Source organism: Oncorhynchus keta, chromosome 8, assembly GCF_023373465.1.
Source record: "Oncorhynchus keta strain PuntledgeMale-10-30-2019 chromosome 8, Oket_V2, whole genome shotgun sequence".
Classification (NCBI taxonomy): domain Eukaryota; kingdom Metazoa; phylum Chordata; class Actinopteri; order Salmoniformes; family Salmonidae; genus Oncorhynchus; species Oncorhynchus keta.
In genome coordinates this window covers 17,319,418-17,340,235 of record NC_068428.1, presented here as the reverse complement: position 1 = coordinate 17,340,235, position 20,818 = coordinate 17,319,418, and the positions used below count along the sequence as shown (strand labels likewise).

General features: G+C 42.6%; 1 protein-coding gene across 2 annotated transcripts in view; it reads right to left on the bottom strand.

The window, feature by feature from the left end:
- LOC118386901 (scavenger receptor class A member 5-like) overlaps positions 1-20,818 on the bottom strand; it is a 57,445-nt gene that overhangs the window by 34,558 nt on the left and 2,069 nt on the right. For both annotated transcript variants that reach the window (XM_052523585.1, XM_035774875.2), the window contains exons 2-4: positions 19,875-19,993; positions 16,662-16,793; positions 646-1,320 (exon numbers count right to left, since the gene is read on the bottom strand). In XM_052523585.1, coding sequence (XP_052379545.1) covers positions 646-1,320; positions 16,662-16,793; positions 19,875-19,986 — 919 coding nt within the window. In that variant the 5' untranslated portion in view covers positions 19,987-19,993. The remainder of the gene's footprint in view (positions 1-645; positions 1,321-16,661; positions 16,794-19,874; positions 19,994-20,818) is intronic.

Here is a 20,818-nt window from a genome sequence, read left to right as displayed (position 1 = left end):
GGAGGTGCTAAGATGACATAAGGAATTGTTTTAAAATGGTCATACTATGGATCATTTAGCTATTTGATTCGGAATTTTAGGACTCCTAGGTATACATTTTACATAAAATATAGAATTTGGCCATTGAATAGCAAATTCATAAACAGCAAAAAGGACAGTCAAAAAATGTATCATAAAAACGAGATTTAAAAGTGTCTGTCCTAAATCTAGGAGATACAGATTTAACCCCTTTTTTGGGGTAGGTACAAAACTACCATCATACTTACATTCGTTTTTTTTAAACTGGTACTGTGGGGGTCGTAGAGCAAAGCAGAGAACACCATCATGTTTTTGACATCTTCCCCTTTCCATAGAGTGCAGTTTTGTAGGTCAAACCGTTCGGATGCTACAGACTTTTATGTGAGAAGACTGATTTTCGGGATGTGTCATGGTCTGACAAACACTGCTCTAGCTCTGCCACCCTTTCACTGTGGAAGTGCGAGATATACAATAACACATACTGTATCTCTAGCTTAAACTCACAGATTCTGCTGGGGATTTTTGTGTTATGTAATTTAGATTGATGACCCGGGGTGTCAATCGACTCTAGGGGGATAATCATGACATGAACTTCAAGCCAGTGATTAGTGTTGGGGCCGTTATTACCTTCTAGGAAGGTGATGTTCTTGAGGATATTGGAGTGCTCCCAGTCCTTGAGCCTCAGGTCCTCTGTGACGGTGCTGAGGATCTCCACCTCGTTCTTCAGTGTCTCCTCCATTTGCACCTGTGTCTCCCTCATGTACCGTGTGTCCTGGCTCACATTGCTGATCTGCACCTGCAGGTCCTGAATCTTCAGGTGATGGATGCTGATGTCACTCGTGAATGTGTGGTTGACCGCGTCCACCGTCCAGCCCACCTCCTCAAGCCTCTCCTTGAGCTGGTCCACCTGATCCGCTGCACTCTTCAGCAGTAGGTCGTGGTCGTGCAGCGAGACAGAGGCCTGGGCCAGCAGGTTGCTCAGCCCACTCACGTTCCTCTGGGACGATTGGTTCAGGGTAGAGACACGGCCCCCCAGCTGCTCCACTGCACTGTCTGTCGACTGGGAGTGGCCCTGCAGATCCCTGATGTCCCTCTCCAGGCCGTGAAATGCCCGGCCCAGCTGCTGTAAGGACTCACTGTGGTTCTGGAACAGGTTCTCCAGCTTCCAGATTTTCTCCAGGAGGTTTGCCTGAGAGGAGCTGTCGCCCAGGGACTGCTGGAGCTCCCGGGAACGGTCCCCCATACGGGTCATGTTCTCCATCAGTGCCTCCTGCTTCTCTGAGGACATCTGAGACCTGGACACTGAGGAGGACACATGGAGAGAGGAGAAAGAGGGGATTTTACAACGCCTACATAGAAAACACTAAAGATGAAGAATGCTTAGTAGAGTAAAGTGTGAAAAAATTGGATCAATGTTATTTCCTGACATTTGCTGGTTGAAAATACAATCTACATGATCTTCTAATCAGCAGGGTTTGAATGGGTGGAGTTTCGGCTTGCCTAAATAAGTTAATAGACCAATAAGAAAGAGAGTTCCAAACCTATCTGCCAATTACAGCTAGTTTTCAGTTTTCAGGCGCACTCCCCCTCCCACCATTATGTTTCTTATTTTTTACCATTTTAATGGAAAACTATTACAGTAAGGATCTTAATTGTTACACATAAATTATTTGACATTGATATAAAAACAGCTGCATTGGGCCTTTAAAGTTTAGGTTCTGTTGGAGGGAAGTTTTTGGTAACAGTGCAATCAGCCAGATAGATACAGTATGTTGAAACCAAATCCTCTCAGCTCTGCAATGACAACATCCTCTGTTATACTTTCAATGTAATGTAATGTTGCTCAATGGGAGAAAAAGAGAATGTTGGAGAAATGGATGGAAATGGCTATTTCCCAGCACAGATGCTCAGAACCCCTCTCATCCCTGTCCACAGCTATTATAACATTGTTGCCTATGTGTGTGTTGTGGGCCAGAACTAAATTAATTATTTCAATATGAGGGACATGTTGCCTACATGGCTGCACAAAAGGGACTTTATATTCCTTGTCATTTTATGTTGTACCGTATGTTATATCCACACAAAGATAAGCCTAATTGTTATTCATCGTTAATTCACTGACTTCGGTTCTATCGTGGCAAAAACCACAAAACCGAAACAGATGGATTTGTTTCCCAGCAGAATAAATTAAGAGGAGAGAGATGTGGGTTCCTGAACTAGACTCCTGTAAATATAGAGTTGGTGAAGGTCTGCACTCATTTAGCATTCAATCACTCATCCTGGGTGTCACCGAAGTCTCTGGTAACACATTGAGGCTCTTGGCGTGACCTGCTCTACCGAAGGCCAGTTGCAAGAAAACAGACACATTCCTTGAAATTCTCCAAAATGCACAAAGACTCCTATTTTTCTATTGCTCCTACTCAAGTATTTCAGTTTCCAAGAATCTGGGAGCCCAATTAAGTTTCAAGCAATGCACTGGGAGAAAATCGAATGTATACATTTCAACATCGCCCATGCAAAATTTACCTGCGCACCAGAGCCAAACAAAATTGCAAACAGAGGTGTGGCGACCAGTAAACTGGACTGCTCATGGAAACAGCCAGCAGGTGAGGTCAACAACCCTAATCCACCACTAGACTACCTACCATGAGGACTGCGGAATCTGTAAAAGATATGGAGAGTCAATGGGTAAAACATCCCCTGTGAGAGTGTGGTGGCAGACCTGTTATTCCCAGAGTCCTCAATGTTCTGGTGCATCATGGGGTTTTACAGGATCTTACTGTGCAAGAGCATCTCTAGGACCATGTGCTGGTCAGCTGTTTACTCTCAAACTAGTTTAAAAAAAACAGGAGTCTGAAACATACAGGCCATGCGCCTCTCCTTTTCCTGTTTTAGGATTTCACATCCCCACACCCAGGTTCCTGATTATCCACTGTTTTGCCTCTTAACAAGCCTCTTCAAAAAAATTGTAGCCTCATACATGTTCTGTACCTGTCCCAGGAGTTCAGTATGCAGGGGACATTTGACCTCGTGGAAGTGTGTTATTGGCAATAAGAACTGACATCCTCTTGTAAAAGAATAACATCAATACCTCAATAAACAACCATATGTTTTTTCAGCTACACACCTCCTCTACCAGTGAATGTACTGTAAATATAAAACCAAAACATACCCACCATAGCTCGTTATGGGTTCTATCACCAAATGACCTGGAACTAACAATAACATAACCACTATGATTAGACAGATAAAGTTGACTAGTCCCTGGAGAACCATGAGTCTGGGGCGACTAGGGTTTCAACTCCCAAGGAAGGTCAGTAGAGGGGGAAGGGGGTACTTGCATTGCTAACTATCCATGGACAACCTGCTTTAAGCATGGTCCTCATTCCTGTCTCTGAGAAAAGTCCAAACAATATACAGGTTTTCGAAAAGGAGTAGTGGCAGTTTGACAGTTTGCCAGGCTCATAGCGCCTGTGTGCACTCAGAGGCTCAAATGACCAAAGGGGGCTGAGGTTGGGGCTGATGAGGTTTAGGGCCCCACACCCAGAGCTGGTCTGGAACCGGCCTAATGGACTACACATACCAAGTGTGAGGAAGGCGATCGCCACAGCCCACTGTGACTCATTAGAACAGAGAGAGAGCAGCCTCAATCTGAGCGGCTTGGCTCACTAGTCTCTCCATCTAGCTTTCAGAGGATCACTGAATCTCTCCCTGAATGGGCATTCGTTGAGGGGATAGATTACAACAGTGCCTGAAACTCTAAACATGGTATGGCACAACATTCTAACAGTACTGTCTGAAATTCAAAAGTTAAACAAAACTTGTCACTGATATTCGGTATTTTAAGAGTTTAAATAGGTCAAACATCCAATTTACAGAGTGTACCAGTTAATGTTAGACCGCACTCTATCAATAATACATCAAGATCATAACACACTTATCTAAAGTTCAAGTTAGACGTTCAAGTTAAACAAGTTAAGCTATATCCTACAAAAATTGTGTTCACAAGGATGAGTGATACATTGCTTCATTGTGTTATCAAATCAAATCACATTTTATTTGTCGCGTACACATATTTAGCAGATGTTATTGCGGGTGTAGCGCAATGTCAGAGTCTCGAATATAAATATACATATATATATATATATACAGTATATGATGTTGTGTATAGACATTATGGACAGTATATGAATAGAAAAGCTGTGTTCAGCAGTAGTTATATAGGATGAGCCTTGACTAGAAAACAGTATATACATATGAAGCTGGTAAACGGTATGTGAACATTATTATAGTGACCAGTGTTCAATGACTATGCACATACTGTTGGGCAGCAGTGTCTAAGGTGCAGGGTGGTGTACCGACTGGTAGTGTGATGTTGAGTTCTGTGTCACTGGACAACTGCTTACATTCCTGCAGCTGGAATCTTCTCGTGGATGAAGTAAATCTCATCGAACCATTAAACTGCCAATATTATCATTTGCAATGCATTCCTCTACTGTCTCTGTCAATCAGCCTTTTATAAGAAATACCCTGAGGACGTGTGATATTCATTCATAGTGGGATATTTCCCAATGCGTACCACATACAGACATGCATGACAACCATTACAAAATACACAGAGTATACAAAACATTAAGAACACCTGCTCTTTCCATGAAATAGACTGACCAGGTGAATCCAGATGAACGCTATGATCCCTTATTGATGTGACTTGTTAAATCCACTTCAAACGATTTAGATGAATGGGTGGAGACAGGTTAAAAGAGGATTTTTAAGTCTTGAGACGATTGAGACATGGATTGTGTGTGTGCGCCATCAGAGGGTGAATGGGCAAGACAAAGGACTAAGGGGCTTTGAATGGGGTATGGTAGTAGGTGTACTGGTTTGTGCCAAGAACTGCAACATTTCTGGGGTTTTCACACTCAACAGTTTCCTGTGTGTATCAAGAATTGGCCACCACCCAAAGGACATCCAGCCAACTTGACACAACTGTGGGAAGCATTAGACTCAACATGGGACAGCATCCCGGTGGAATGCTTTCGACACCTTGTTAAGTCCATGCCCCGACAAACTGAAGCTGTTTTGAGAGCAAAAGTGTTCCTAATGTTTGGTATACTCAGTGTACAAGTAGCAATGCAGTCAAGGAGGTTTTTCTCATCTCTATCTGAACGTGCCTAGAGGAAGGGCGCAAATATATGAAGCTATCCATCACAGAATATAGAATTGAATAAGTTGAAGGGAACCTTAACCTACGACCAGGTAAAATATCGCCATCATATTACAGCATGAATCTAATACTTCAAAATATACAGCCTACAGTTCAATGTGAATATAAGGTAAACACATGGATTCTACAAGTTTGAAACGTTCCACAGCGATGTTGGTCCATGCAGACGAGATGGCATCAGCCTGTACCGTTGAAACCAGGAAGGATGGGTAAATGGACTCATGCTGCTTACACCAGAATCTGACTCTGCCATCAGCATGACACAACAGGAACTGGGATTTGTCGGACCAGGCAATGTTTTTCCACTCCTTCTACACCCGTGTTGGTGATCACGTGACCACTGTGCCCACTGGAGCGGCTCCTTCCTGTTTTTAGCTGATAGAAGTGAAACCCAGTAGCCCAACCGTGACAAGGATCAACGAGGTGTGCGTTTCGAGATGTCGTTCTGCACACCACAGTTGTACTGCGTCATTGTTTGTCTGTTTGTGGCCCGCTTGTTAGCTTGCACGATTCTTGCCCTTCTCCTACGACCTCTCTCATCAACAAGCTGTTTTCGCCCACAGGACTGCCGCTGACTGGATTTTTTGGGTTTGTTGCACCATTCTCGATAAGCCCTAGACACTGTCGTGCGTGAAAAGCCCAGGAGGGTAGGTGTTTTTGGGTACCTGGATCCAGCGTGCCTGGCACCACAATCATACCACACTCAAAGTTGCTTAGGTCACTCGTTTTCCCCAGTCTAACATTCAATCGAACAGTAACTGAATGCCTTGATGCCTGTCTGCCTGCTTGATATAGCAAGCCATGGCTACGTGACTCACTGTCACTGTAGGAGTTAACCATTTTCATAAACGGACGGTGTACCTAATAAGCTATCCGGTGAGTCTATGTTCCACTGTACATCCATATGTAGAGTCTTTATTAATAAACATTCAATTACCCACATCAAAGCAACCCCAACAGCTGTTTCTCGGTCTTACTTGTTACCATTCTCCTCCTCTGACCCAAGGTCAAGTGCCCTTCAGAAGAAGGGTTAGGGCTTAGAGGCATGCATTTAAGTGAATCACCCTGATAGAGAAAGACACTGTGCAGGGCAGGACAGGGCAGGTGCTGACAGTGTTCATGCTCCAGACAGACAAACAGTGCATCTGGACAAAGCAGGTTAACCTGAATCTGGGGAAGTTTAAAGGTCCATCTATCAGCCCTGACAGTTATGGCTCCCTGTCCTCACATTTATCTGTTATGTCTCTGACTGGTTCTGGGTTCTGCATAGGCTCTGTCATTAACAAAACAAATTATATATCACATTCAGATATGTTCAACATAATTTATCCTATATGAGTCATGTACTGAAAGAACTGGAATATGAGTATACTTCTGACAGTGTCTAGCTACCAATAAGCTGATTTACACATGATCTTGCACCTGATGAAATCATTACAAATTCTTTCTCCGTCGTCGCTCATTGCATATGAGAAAGTATTCTCTCCCAGTGACAGACAACGATGCAGATTAGTTACAATCTCATGCACAGGTCTGGGTGTTTTAGACATCACTAAAGGGCTCTCTGGGGAGAATCAACAACCTTCTCCACCCAGCAATGCTCTGGAGCTGTGGTCTGGCCAAGTCTTGGCAGGGACACAATAGGCCTACAACACCGCTCTTGTTTTCTGAGGTGGACACAGTGTCACAGAATGTTTGAGTAGACACCAGGCCAGAGCCCAGTAGAAACCTGTACCACTACGTTATCACCCAGGCCTGCACTCCCATGCTGGATCCATGGTGGCACACCCAGCCCTAGGGCTCAGCCAGCACACCCACCCCACAATAGGACCATTGTCTCTGGGAGTGGAGGCCAGAGACGTCCATCCTAGATCCGGCTCAGACCAGCTCGGCTCTTTCATCCACAGTGTCACAGACTGGCCAAGAAGCAGCCCACTCTCAAATCAAAGGGATCGCAGATTGTTAAAGGGCTTTGAGAGAAAACATACAGATACAACCAGGCTCTTACAGTTGAACAACTTAATGTGAGCCATGGGGCGCACAAACTGACATGACATTTACATGGTGGCTCGCTGGGCTCGCTGGGCTGGCTCCATCTGCGTCCACTTCACAGTGCCACTGTCAAGAAGATGCACAGAGAGGACTATTAGAGCCGCATTCCTCCTAGAGACAATTTTGAAAGCAGTGAGTCAGTGGCGTCATTTCGTTGTGAGAATGTGTGTCAGGGCCTCGTCAGTGTTGCTGAGTGCTCCGATCGGCGCTGAGAGCAGAGAGCAGCACAGAGCGCTGTCACAGGGTGCCAAGTCACTCTTTTTTTTTAGCACATCAGAGTGTGTAGGCTGTGACATGACTGTCATCTGGAACACATTTCAGTATGTGTTCTGCTCTCGGAGTCATGCGCACATTAAACAGGGCATTAACTTGTACTCAGGCTGCAGTAAAAGTGGTGGGGGGATCAGGAAAAAGAGTCTCATCGGATTGACTCTGTATACTGCACAGTGCATGTACGGACCTGACCCTGTAGCCATAGATGCTAAGCTGGCCGTTTAGGCCTCTCAGGGTTTTCAATAAGGTTATTAAAAGGGCCTGCTGAATTTGCTGAGGTGGCCACGGAAATGTATACAGGCGTAATTTATTTTGGACTGTCTTGCCCCAACAAACAGCGATATTGGACGCCTGAGTCAAGATTAATATTCCACTGGTGTCACATCTTCTCCCGCTCCTTCCCTCTGGCGTACAACATCGCCAGAATACTAACCACCCGTCCTGGGATTAATCATTACACACACCTGGCACTCATTATTACGTGCACCTGTTAATCATTATGATTCACACCTGAACTTCCTTACCTTCATTTCCTCCCCTTTATGTAACTCCCTTATGTTTTCTCACCAGTTGGTATTGTTCCTGTGTACCAGCGTGTAGCCTTAAGTAATTGGCTCGTTACTGGTTTTGTTGTTTTATTAAATGTTTCACCTGCACTTGCTGCCTGACTCTCAGTTCTGTCATTACAACTGGAGAAATCCTTTTTGGGTCAACCTTTATGATCTTGACCTTTGACTAAGCGTTCCTGTTGAAATTAGCAACCTCTCCCAGGACAAAAATCCTTCTGTCATCCAACTTTAATATCTAATAATAAACATTCTCTAATCACAGTGTTCGATGCCATTAAACCCTTCCCCACCCTGGAGCTTTAATTAATGATAAAAGTTCCTCTGTGTGCCAAAGTGGTCTTCAGAGTCTAAAAACATGGCCCATGCTTGGTTTACATTGGCCTTTACCAACTATGCTAAAAGCCAGTCTGTCACTTGAATGTTGACTCTGATACTGTCTACTAGCTATTCGTTATGTCCACCAGTCAAATTGATGTACATTTGAGCTGTTTGTGGGGGAAGATGTGAGCAGATGAAAAACAGCTGCCTGTGCTTCCAGTATGCCATCTATCCCCACGGTGTGAGTTCTGTTTGTGGTGGATACACATCAAGTAGTTCCATGTTGTGATGGCAACCTCTGAATGTAATACCCCAAACAGAGAGTCAGGTACTCCAGTGGACATCTGCTATGAAGGGAGAAATCTCATCTGGGCAAACTACTGAACTGTCCGAGCAACTAGAGCTGTTTGAGAACTATAGAGAGACCTTGACATTTTCCAGGTGAAATAATACAATTATGGGAGGTTAAATCTGTTTTGTTTCACATCAGTGAAAATCCATTATTCATATTGTCTGGACAAGACAAAGGCTCGACTTAGTCCTGTTCCCAGAACAACCTTTCTTACCCAGAAGCCTATGGGATTGAATGCGTAATTGAGGAGTGTGGGGTTGTTTGGATGGTATGTGCGCTAAACTGCTGTGGATTACATAGATCAGTCAGTGTCCCAGACAGGGAGTTAACCAACTCTATCTGGACCATGTGATCCAGGAGTGGCCATGAAGGGACTGTCTGCTGGACAATGAGAAGGTCAGACCTGACCAGCAGGCTGTAGCTAGCTCGGGATGTGTGGAATGGAATTTCAACCAGCTATCTGAAACCTCGCTGCTGGAATGTAGAACCCAGGCTTTTGTTTGATTCTACTTCACTTTCTCTGGTGTGAGAGGGATCAAAGCCAAATCCTGCTGAAAGGGGGGTTGGCTGGTTGAAGTGATGTATTCTAGGACCACAGGGGGAGCTTTTCCCTGAAGCCCCTGAGGTAGAAAGCACCTGTTCTCGCTCTCTCCCGAGGGCTTTCACTATGGAAATTGAAAATATCTTGTGCCTAAGGAAAGTTAAATGAGAGTATTTTCTCTCAATTCATCTGAGCTTATCTCTGCATCTATTCATTACAACTTCTGACGTTCAGGGAGGGAGGGCATTATCTACGTCATTGCCTGCAGGTTTGTCAACACTACAGTTTTATGAGGTGCTGTACCTTGAAGAAGCATTGAGGCAAACAACTTTGAACCACTGTTAAACCAAGTAATGAGACAGATGAAATGTCCCTCTTGGAACGTTCGTTTCCCAATTCTAAACTCTATTTTTTATAAGAATGCCGCAAAACAACTTTTACAGCCACAAAAGAAGGCCATGATGTTGATCTCAGAGGTTTACTGTAGAGTCAACACAAACCGATATCAGGCTCATGTAACTTTACTATCTATAACCTGGGGTTTGGACATGAGACAAACAATCCCTTCGGTTTTTGCTCTCCAACCATTTGTTTAATTTGTCTTTGCCATCTCATCAACTCCCCATACACTGTTTGAAAGTAACAACTATGCAAGCCCCTGATGGCAGCCATCACGCATTGTGTGTTTTCCCAGCAGTATAATCACTGAGGCTGGAGACCCTACGACGGCCAAGACACAAAACACAGCTCAGCATGAGGCCTCGGAATCTCTTGTGCTTAATTACCCCTTTGTAAAACAGAGAAACATTTAGAGGTTTAATTTTGTAGCCTGCTGCGACATTCGAGTGTGATATACATTTATAGTCAGTCCTCTCCTGCAGACTTCTAGAATCATTGTCGTCATTTGTGAAAAGTTGTATCAATGACATTGCTGGTTTATTGGACGGGCAGAGCTTTGGTTTTCCGGTGTTAATTTTTCTAAAACTTGTCTGTTGTGAACTACTTGAGGTCCTTGAAAGTGGAATAGTTTACATCCTATTAACCTCTTGACATGAAGGGGTTTTGTCCCGGTCGGTTAGGAGGGACCACCGACAGCCAACGAAAAACTAAGATTCAAATCAACAATTCCCAACATAACTTTTTAATGAAAGGATATTATTCACATCCAGTCCAGATATTGTGTCAGAGCTTATCGGCCCTTTCGTCACTAACCCCTGACTATTTTTGATAGAACAGCTGACAAAGCTGTCTGCGTGGAATGAACTCAGTACATGGGGACAACTCATTATAACAGTGAGGAACGGCAAAGTGCACAGTCCAGCAACGTGCCAGACCAATTATGGCTACAATGTTAATTGACATGCTGTTTAGCTCTCTGTCTGAATGGGCATCTTTTTAGCATTCATGACTTCCTAGTAAGCCTATAGTGAGCAGGACTTATCCAACAGGAACCCAAGGGTTCATCCTTGTCTGTAATGAGTTCGGCACAAAGGAGCCTGAACGTCAGCTCAGAAGTTCATTAGAAGGGCTTTTCCAAAGAAGAATGGACGGAAACTGGGGCAAAAAGGGGCACTTGGAAACTAGAGAGGGTTCCAGCCTGGGCTTTAACTCTGTTGCCAAGCTACACATGTTTGCGGAAAATCTTTGTCTTCTTCGGAATGCTTATGAAGCTCATATAAAAGTTCACTTCTCACTAATATCAAACGTAAACAAGTAAAAATAAGAAATAACTTGCAAATGTGCACGAAAACCCAATAGTTTTTCAGAGTTGGGTGTGGCAGTTCAATTGATGTTCTCTTTCAGCTATGAGGAGAAAGTTACTCTATGGGTGAACTGGGCATGACATGTGTTATAGATTCATGCTTTTTAAAATCTTGTATCATGTTATATGAAATGTGTAAATATGGTCATAAATAATTTCAGTCACCATAAAAAACTTGTATGTGGTTATGTTAAGCTCAACTTCTCATTATTTTCCCAAAAACTCTGACTGGATTTGAATGTCTCCTGCCTCGCCCAAGTCCTACACTTCTAATAATTTGGCTGAGTAGTGCCTTTCTAGTTGGTCACAGATAATGAAAACGCCACAAGGTTGGCATCAGACCACAGACCTTCCTTTAATCTGTCAGTTTGTGGTTATGTTGGCCAGCAGTGTGGTTGAGAGTAAGCAGAGAGGTTTGGGACTTAGCTTTACTGCTTTACACAAACCGGGCCAAGAAAGCCCCAGCGCCTTGTCCAGATCATATCCTGCAAACATCATACCGAAGACAAGGAAGATGGTTTCATTGGTCCAAATTGACTTCGGCAAGGCAGGAGAAGTTCAATAGCACACAATCATATGACTTCAAAATCACATATAAAACCAATTAAATATTAAACCATAGAAAGATTTTGCACCATAGAGTTGGATGTGGTAGTACTACTGAGGTTCTCTTTGAGCTATGAGGAGCGGCTCAATTGACCATCCATGCAGAGTCGAGGTCCAGCCCAAAAAGCAGAACATCTAAGGAATGCCATGTCATAAAAAAACAAAAACAAAATCGGAGGTCTGATTTTTCATAGCAGAAACCTACAGTATTATGGTCATTTCTGCTAACCAGCAACTTGTCAGGAAAATCAGCAGCACTCAACTTTTCCAACGATCCAATTCGGGATAAAATCCATAAGTAAAAATGTGCACAAATTTGACTGGTTACATACAGTACATTCAAATGGAGAACATTACTCAAACGTATATGGGAAACAGAGGCATGCAGGAAACGGTTCCTGTGGTAGAGAATCATGCCATATAACATGTATTAATACACAGGGTTTGGAGGGCACTTTCTGTTTGTGGACGCCAATGATTAGCAATAGCCTAAGTCTACAGTATGTCTACAGTAAAATACTGTAGATGCCTGTATCTATAAAAGGTAATTTCCTCTCAACAATAAGGATGTAAGTCTCTATCCAGACAGCCTAGCAGGGAGGAAGCTCCAAGAATAGGGACTCCTAAATATAGCAAAACTCTGATTGAGAAAAGCAAATAACTAGACACTGGTATCAGTGAATGGACCAATATGTTTTTACCAAGACTATAAAACATGGACAGCGATTGGTGCCTTGATCTTGATCTCTCGAAACTGCTTAGACATAAAAAAAACAATATCATCTCAGGTCTGACTGCGTTCCTTATAAAGTAGCCTCAGAGCATGTTAACCTGGTGCTGAGCCTGTAGAACTAAATCAAGTCGCCATCGTTCCAACTAATAACCATCTGGGGAGAAGTGACGGTGAGGCCGTCATGACTCATGACAGAGCAGAAAGGTTTTCTGTTGAATGTTCTCTCTCAGCAGTGCTCCTCTGTTTAACTATTTACACAGATGGATGAGGTTTAGTTCATGGAACTGGGCTTGCACAACATTGAAACACGCCCAACAACGCTCTTTTAAATCTCTTATATTTCAAATGTATGCCAGACAGGCCTATGGAAAACGTTGTCCTACAGCTTCAAACAAATCTGTTTCTCTCAAACCAGGAATCTGCTGGCTGAATGAGGTAAGTTAAAAAAATAAGTGACTGTTTAATTTAATTAAGCGTGTAAGAAACATACATACATTGACACACCGAGCCCAAAACAGGAGGTAAAATACCGACGTAGTTTGGCCAAATTCGAGAACATAACATACGTCTTGTCAGAAAGAAACTAGGTAAACAAAACATGAAGAGGACTTTAACCACCAATCGATGTGATGACATTGAATCAATGTGGAGAACTGCTTGGATTTACAAAAAGTCATCAACTTAGGTGCATTTCGTCTTTTAACCTAAATCCAATAACATGGTGACATTTTTGATTGATTTCACCTTGAATTCACATTAGGTTGAAGACTCAACCAAATGTAAATCAAAAGTACACATTGAACTGATGCCTGTGCGCAGTGGGTTATGACCGTATCAAGGAATAGGCAACTAGTCGGCCTTCAAAACAATAGATGATCTGAACAGGTCCATGTGGTTTATTTCATATGTAGAAAGACTGTCCAGATGACTTTTAGGCATTTGGAACAGGGCTATGCAGGAAAAGGTTTGGAGAGCAGTTATGACCAGCAAATCCTGGTGTTTTCACGCTTTGAAACATGAACCCACTGTAAGGGGGTAATAGCTCCCAATGCCTGAAGCTTAATTAGGCACTTGATTATGATTCATAGGGGCCATTTATACAGACTAATATAGCCAAGTTAAAAACATTTTTTAAAGCAGCTGCAATTGGTTTAGCTATTGAAATAGAACAACTCTAACATGACACATTAGTTATGTACCTGGAATAGGAAGCTGCCTCTCTTCACGCTCAGTTGTTGACAGTAGAAAAGCATGAACTCTCGGTGACATCCTCCTTCACATCTATCCTGCATACAGTTTTTGGGTTGGCATTTCATTTATTTTTTGCAGCCTTTTCCCTCTTGACTGCACCAGTTCCTTCCCATCTAAAAACACTGGTCAAACAAGTGCATTACTTTTACGCATAAACATGGAGGATCAAAACTATGAGAGACAGTAAAGATCCTAAAGGTTGTTAAACTCACTGGAACACTTTCAGGCAGCTGAGAGAGCCAGACTTAATCAGGGAGGTCCCAACTGGAACCTAAATACTAGCTGGGTCACTCACTTCTCATATACTCTCAACATCATGTGCTAAGGTCAAGTAGCCATAGAACAAGTGCTTCAGTTTTACTTCACTGCTCTGCCAAGCTGAACCCTGAGATTTTAGACTGTTATACAGTATCCCAATTCTCTATTCTCTCCATATGTCCCTCCTTACTGTCCTTGGCACTTCCATTCCATCTCAATCCTGAGGAGGAGGGTGATAGTTACTGTGATGGCCCGAGTAATGTGTAGTTATGCTAATCCTACTAAGCAGCAGCTTTCTTTGATTGTACTGTATGTAAGCTGTTCAACTGTTTAACAGCTGCAACAGCCATTCTGAGTCAGTGTGCAGTGGCCAGAGGTAAAGCAACAGAGGTTGTTTACGGAAAGCGTGCGAGCATCCTCTGATACAGTCCACAGGGTTCAGTTCTGTATTCCTGTCGTGCCTTCTCCGACCTTACAGAGATGTAATCGCTCAGCATGGGTCAACGAGTACATCTGAAATATCGAGTGATATGACCCCTCTCTCTTACAGTATCTATCTAAAAGCATAGATTAAAGGTTCAGATGTCAGGTCTGCATATTTGTGCTGGCTCGGAGATTGAAGCCAAGGTCATATAGGGAGACGTCATAAATATTCACATATGAACGCAAAGTATATATATGAATGAAAGCAAATGTGGATTAAAAAGTGCACTGGGTGTTGGTTCGTGTTCACACTGGAAACTTGGCAGGATCACTATGTAATTTCCCCCTCCACAGCGGTCCTCATGTTATGTTAATCTCATTCAGCATCTAATGATCCACATGTAATTCTATAGGGACTATCTGAAAGCTCTGTTTGATTAGTTTTTAAGTTAGCTTAAATTTAAACCACAAATGACTAAATACCTCCATGACAGTGTTTGTCTCATACAGTTATCAGGCTCCTTTTCAAATGATGTCACTGGTATTGCATGTCGGTCTCAATAATGCCTTTGCCTGTATCAACCTATAGAACTGCAGTTATTATGGTCCTGATGGAAGGAGTTGGAAAGGCCTGCTTCAAATTACATAGAGATTACACAGAGTTTATCCATTCAGATTCCCGCTGTTCACCAACCCAAACGCTTAAGTCTTTGTCCGGAAACTTTTCCCGTTTACGAATAATGCAGAGGTGTGATTTACAGGGAAACACTGCAGGGTTTCACTGGGCTACAGACCTAGTATCTACCAGTGAAACATTATTCATTTGTCAGCCATGGCTACCAAGAGCCTCATTCTTTTCAAATGCTTTGGATTTTTCCAAATCAATCAAAAAGCTAAAACAAAACTGGTGCTTATGTTTGTCCTATTTCACACATGTACAGGCGTGTAATTCATTCGCATGTTGGAATTGGAAATGTGTTTTTTTGCAGATCCCACTCTTCCTGAGACACCCTCGGGGAGTTGGGTCACAGCTAGTGTTAATCAATCTACGCAACAATGGTATAATTCAAAATCGGTGTAAACGACAACAAAACACATTAACATAAATCCAACTTCAAACTTTCCACAGTTTTGCATTCATCCCACCAGAGTGGTCATTAGTCTTGAAAGACCTGTCAAGACAGTGACTTCACATCACTCCCCTGTTCAAGCCCCATTCTGTTAGTCCTGCTGCTCTTGTCTAAATAAAGCACCAAGGTGTTGCCCACGTCTGACATATCAGCGTTGCAGGTCACCAGGGTATTGGTTCTAACCCTGACAAGTCACGTTATAGACATCCTTCCACAGACACACACAGACTCAGGCCTGGAGGAAGGGAGAGGCTCTGGACACGGCTTGACAGGAGAGTTGTTCCGGAACCATCTCATCAAGCCATGACACCCACCATCTCAGATTGTTCTGAAATTGTTGCCGTTGTTAGAAAAAGATAAGATTAGCATTCCTGCAACATTATTTTGTTGAAATTGAATTTGATCTGACAAATTAAGATAATTAATTGCACCAAAATTGGCCCTTTTCATTTATAGGATTTGCATAATCAATAAATATACACCCAGTGGACAGTTTATTAGGTACACCATAGTACTGGGACAGACCCTCCTTTGCCTCCAAAACAGCCTGAATTATTCAGGGAATGGAAATGTTGCCTGTTTCAACCTATAGAACTTCAGTAATTATGGTCCTGATGGAAGGAGTTGGAAAGGCCTGTTTCAAATTACATTATTCCATATACTGAATGAGACAGTTACTTAAATTTAAAGTGGAGTACAATTGCAAAGCATAATCCTTATGTATTACCTCAGGCAGACTAACTGTTTTAATGTTACAGTACCCATACATTTACCAATTCATTCTTAATCTTAATCTGATGTCATTGGTTGCAAACGGCTGAAGACCAGAGTTCTCAAGTGAAGTCAGATGTACTAACAATTTGGAATTTCACTTGAAGAACTTGAGAACTGAACACATCTGAACACAAGTCAACCAGAATACCCGTTTCAGACAGTGTACATCATTGATTTCGATCACATTTGATCCCACAAGGAAAAATGTCAAGGATATTATTGTTATATCCACCATTTAGCTCTTGGGAACTAGAATAACATTGACAGTGTCCAATATAGTCGTTTATCTTATTTTAACTACCCAGATAGGGTCGCTGTGGTTGTTAATTTAAACTCACAAAGAGCCAGTTTGTAACTCAAGTGATTTGACTTACCTGCCAAACAGAGGCCAAGGATACACAGGAGTACCAGGATGTATAGAGACACGATGGCATACTTGATGGCAGACAGGGAGTTCAGGTGGCTGCAGCAATTGTCTGACTTTCTTCTCCTCTTGGCAGAGCCGGCTGAAAAAGAAAACATCTCTTTAGAAATGGACGACAAAGACGGACATAAAGGCTCTTAGGTGAGGTCTGAAGTGAGGGGTAGAGGATAAAAGAAGTCGGATGAAATTAGGATAACATGTCATGAGGTAATAAAAATGTCCTACATGAAAATGCATGCCTGACCGTAGACTGAATGACTTGTTGCGGTCAGATACAATATGAGCATCTCATACCATAGGACAACTTTATGAGTGCAAAGAAATCCCCCCCAAATGATTGTGTTATTGCTCTATTAGTACTGACGTAGCGACTTGGAGGCCTTGATTCCCCACTGGGCTGATATTGTAGTGAGCATGAGAGTCAAAACAAAGTCTGCAAGTCTGGCATTTGGCCACTGTTGCACCACCATACATCACAGGGCTGCCACCCAGATACAGAGCAATATATACATTTTTTAAAATTTACCTTTGTTTATTTAACCAGGCAAGTCAGTTAAGAACATATTCTTATTTTCAATGACAGCCTGGGAACAGTGGGTTAACTGCCTGTTCAGGGGCAGAACGACAGATTTGTACCTTGTCAGCTCGGGGGTTTGAACTCGGTTACTAGTCCAACGCTCTAACCACTAGGCTACGCTGCCGCCCCATTCATTAAACACTTATTGCACTGTCCAGGTCAAACGGTTTCAGGGGAATTCATTTTGATAAAACTGTCATCATGACATTTCAGTTGGAAGTGTGTGCGACATGTGTGTGAGCAAGCAAGGATTACTGAGCAAGCAAGGATTACTGAGCAAGCAAGGATTACTGAGCAAGCAAGGATTACTGAGCAAGCAAAGATTACTGAGCAAGCAAGGATTACTGAGCAAGCAAGGATTACTGAGCAAGCAAGGATTATTGAGCAAGCAAGGATTACTGAGCAAGCAAGGATTACTGAGCAAGCAAGGATTACTGAGCAAGCAAGGATTACTGAGCAAGCAAGGATTACTGAGCAAGCAAGGATTACTGAGCAAGCAAAGATTACTGAGCAAGCAAGGATTACTGAGCAAGCAAGGATTACTGAGCAAGCAAGGATTATTGAGCAAGCAAGGATTACTGAGCAAGCAAGGATTACTGAGCAAGCAAGGATTACTGAGCAAGCAAGGATTACTGAGCAAGCAAAGATTACTGAGCAAGCAAGGATTACTGAGCAAGCAAGGATTACTGAGCAAGCAAGGATTATTGAGCAAGCAAGGATTACTGAGCAAGCAAGGATTACTGAGCAAGCAAGGATTACTGAGCAAGCAAGGATTACTGAGCAAGCAAGGGAACATTCAGTGCTGGTCAAATAGGCCCCCAAAAAATGGTGACAGAAGACATCATTAGTCATGCTAAGAAGATTTCAGTCTAATAGGAATTTGGTATCAATTCCAGAGTGTATTATGCTATTAGGTCATGAAGCACATTGTCTTATTTCAAGGCGACATAAGACCTGAGAGAGACCCGAGAGGAAAGTATTACACACTTTGATTTTATGTTCTCCTGGCAACTCATCCCAGCCACAAGACAAAAAATGACTTGTTTTTAGAAACAGCCTGAAACATGGTTCTTCTATGTGCCTATGGTCTTTCTCTTCCTCTGTGTGGAACATGTAGCTCTGAAGTCACTGAGGAGCCTGCTTTAGAAGACAAGGCCTTCAGCCTATTTTCCATAAACAGCCTTGTGCCTGCTCTGCAGCCCGGTTTCAATTGTACTAAGACTGGTGATGTCATGTCAGTGGAGACAGGCAGTGGATCTGTGCTGCACACATGCTGTGGCTGCTGGGATTCTGTGTGAACAATAACCTCGCAGAAGAGCCACTTCACATCACATCCCACTAGGCTGAGTTCCATGATAAGGTACTTTTTCTTAAGGCGAAATAAAAAAAACACGGCTGTTTAAGCGAGTGAAATATATGGAACGTATAGAAATGTTGAGGCCTTTGCATATTTGAACTGTGCAAACGTGGACCTCAATGATACAAATACTAAGCACTTGTTTGTTGAAATGTGCCTTTTTGAACGTTAGAGTGAAAACATAAAATACATTTCCATTTTGGAAGGTATGCATGCTGGTCATGTGACTCGTTTGACATTTTTCAGTAAAATTTGCCTGCTAACTAAATCACACTAGTTTTTCTGTGGAAGAGAAACGCGTAAATAAAAATGTTCCACAGAAAAACACAGGTGCTTTAAAGTGTTTACTTCATGGCATCATGTGTATCATATATCCTACCATACACCCTGAGTATTTACCACATATAGTGTACATTAGAATATCTACTTATCTTAGATATTCATAGGGGTCAATAAACACAAGCTGACATCAGGCAGTGAGACTGAATATTTATAGAGGAAGTGGAGCAGAACAGCTTCGAGTTTTAAAAAAATCCTGCAAAATTAAGACAGAAATTGTAATACGTTTAGACACAACACCAAAGACCACAAGTTAAATTGGCAGTATGTGGCTGCATGTACAGCCTAACTTTTTTTAAAGGGGGTGTGATGGCAACAATGTCCTTCAGTGTTTACAGTGAGTATGCTTGGCAAGTTTAGGGACAAACTAGTTGACTTGGGCAAGAAGAGGCCAACAGAATTATAACCATTTCACTGGTAAGGCTCGTTAAGCCTTTCCCACCAGCGTGCCATGCCGGAGGTCATAACTTGAGAACACTAAAGTAGATTTTCTCCGCTACACCTGTCCAAGCCCGAAACCCTCACACATTAACACACACAACATACTATCAGCACTTAGTGTTTTTTCACCGCTCGCTGGTTCAGAGAACTCTTCAGTCCCCAGGAGGGTTGGGGGACAAGAGTCAGATTTCCCATGTTTATCTTTGCAGTTACAAGCATATCCTCTAAAAAGGTCATGACTAAGTCGGGTCAAAGGAACTCTGCTTGCATCCCTTCATGAGCTGAAATATGAGCACCTCACATATGGAGGCACTAAATGAATTCTTCCATCACTGGCATAATTCAAAGAGATTCTAATATGCTGTGATTATACATGGGCCTGTGGGCCCATGTGTGAAAGGTCAAGGGGCAAGGATTTATACAGGACATAAGGGAAACTGCTTCTTTACCGTCTTCACACAGGTTCAGCTTTGATAGGTTCCTGCCATCGTAGCCCTCCTCACAGAAGGATCCGTTCTCCCTCTCTTCATATGTACTCAGGTACATGGCCTTATTCTCCATTCAGGAACTGTAGGGTGGACAAAACAGATGATTTCCATGCAATCAAAGCAATATGCAAGAGAACAATAAAAAGCTCTCTGTGTGCATGTACTTCCATAGTCATTCATGGAACAGAGAATTACAGCCGAAATGTAATGTAAAGTACGTGAGCTTCATCATCTTGACATGCTGATTCTAACCCCTCTGGACAAGATGATGTATCTCCTTCAGAAATGCTTGTCTTTGTCATACAATAGCAGACACCAGACTAACCACACTACCTTCCAGTGTAATAACAGCTATTACAATCAGGCTGTAATGGTCTGGCAGTCCATAGCAGCTCAGGAGCACTAAAGAGACCAGACCACCGCTCTATTCTACTGGCCTATTTTAGATTTAGTGTGCCACTGCCATGCCCCTCCCCCCCTTTGCCTGTTGTTCTGATTATGAACTACTTGGATGAAGTCACTGTCTTTGCTTTAGGGGAGAGAAAAAATACTTGCAATGAATGCACTCCAGATTGCATGAATATATGAAATGTTCCAGTAAAACCTCTAGCAGGACAAAGCTGACTTATTACATTCTATCAAGCTCTATATCTCCCCACTCTTGTTTCCAACATTGATCTGAGTGATATGTCTCTTATACGCCATGGCTAACAATCTCAAGTCTCACTAATGTGGCAGGCTGTCAGTGTCAAAGCGTTCGTTATTAACTTGAAATTGAAGTGTGGATGTAGAGCCGTCGGTTCGAGCACTGTACCTGTCTCTCAGACTACTACATATTATTACAAGTATCCTTACCAATCTATTACCTTGTCTTTTTAGCATGGAATACAACACCAAGGTCATAA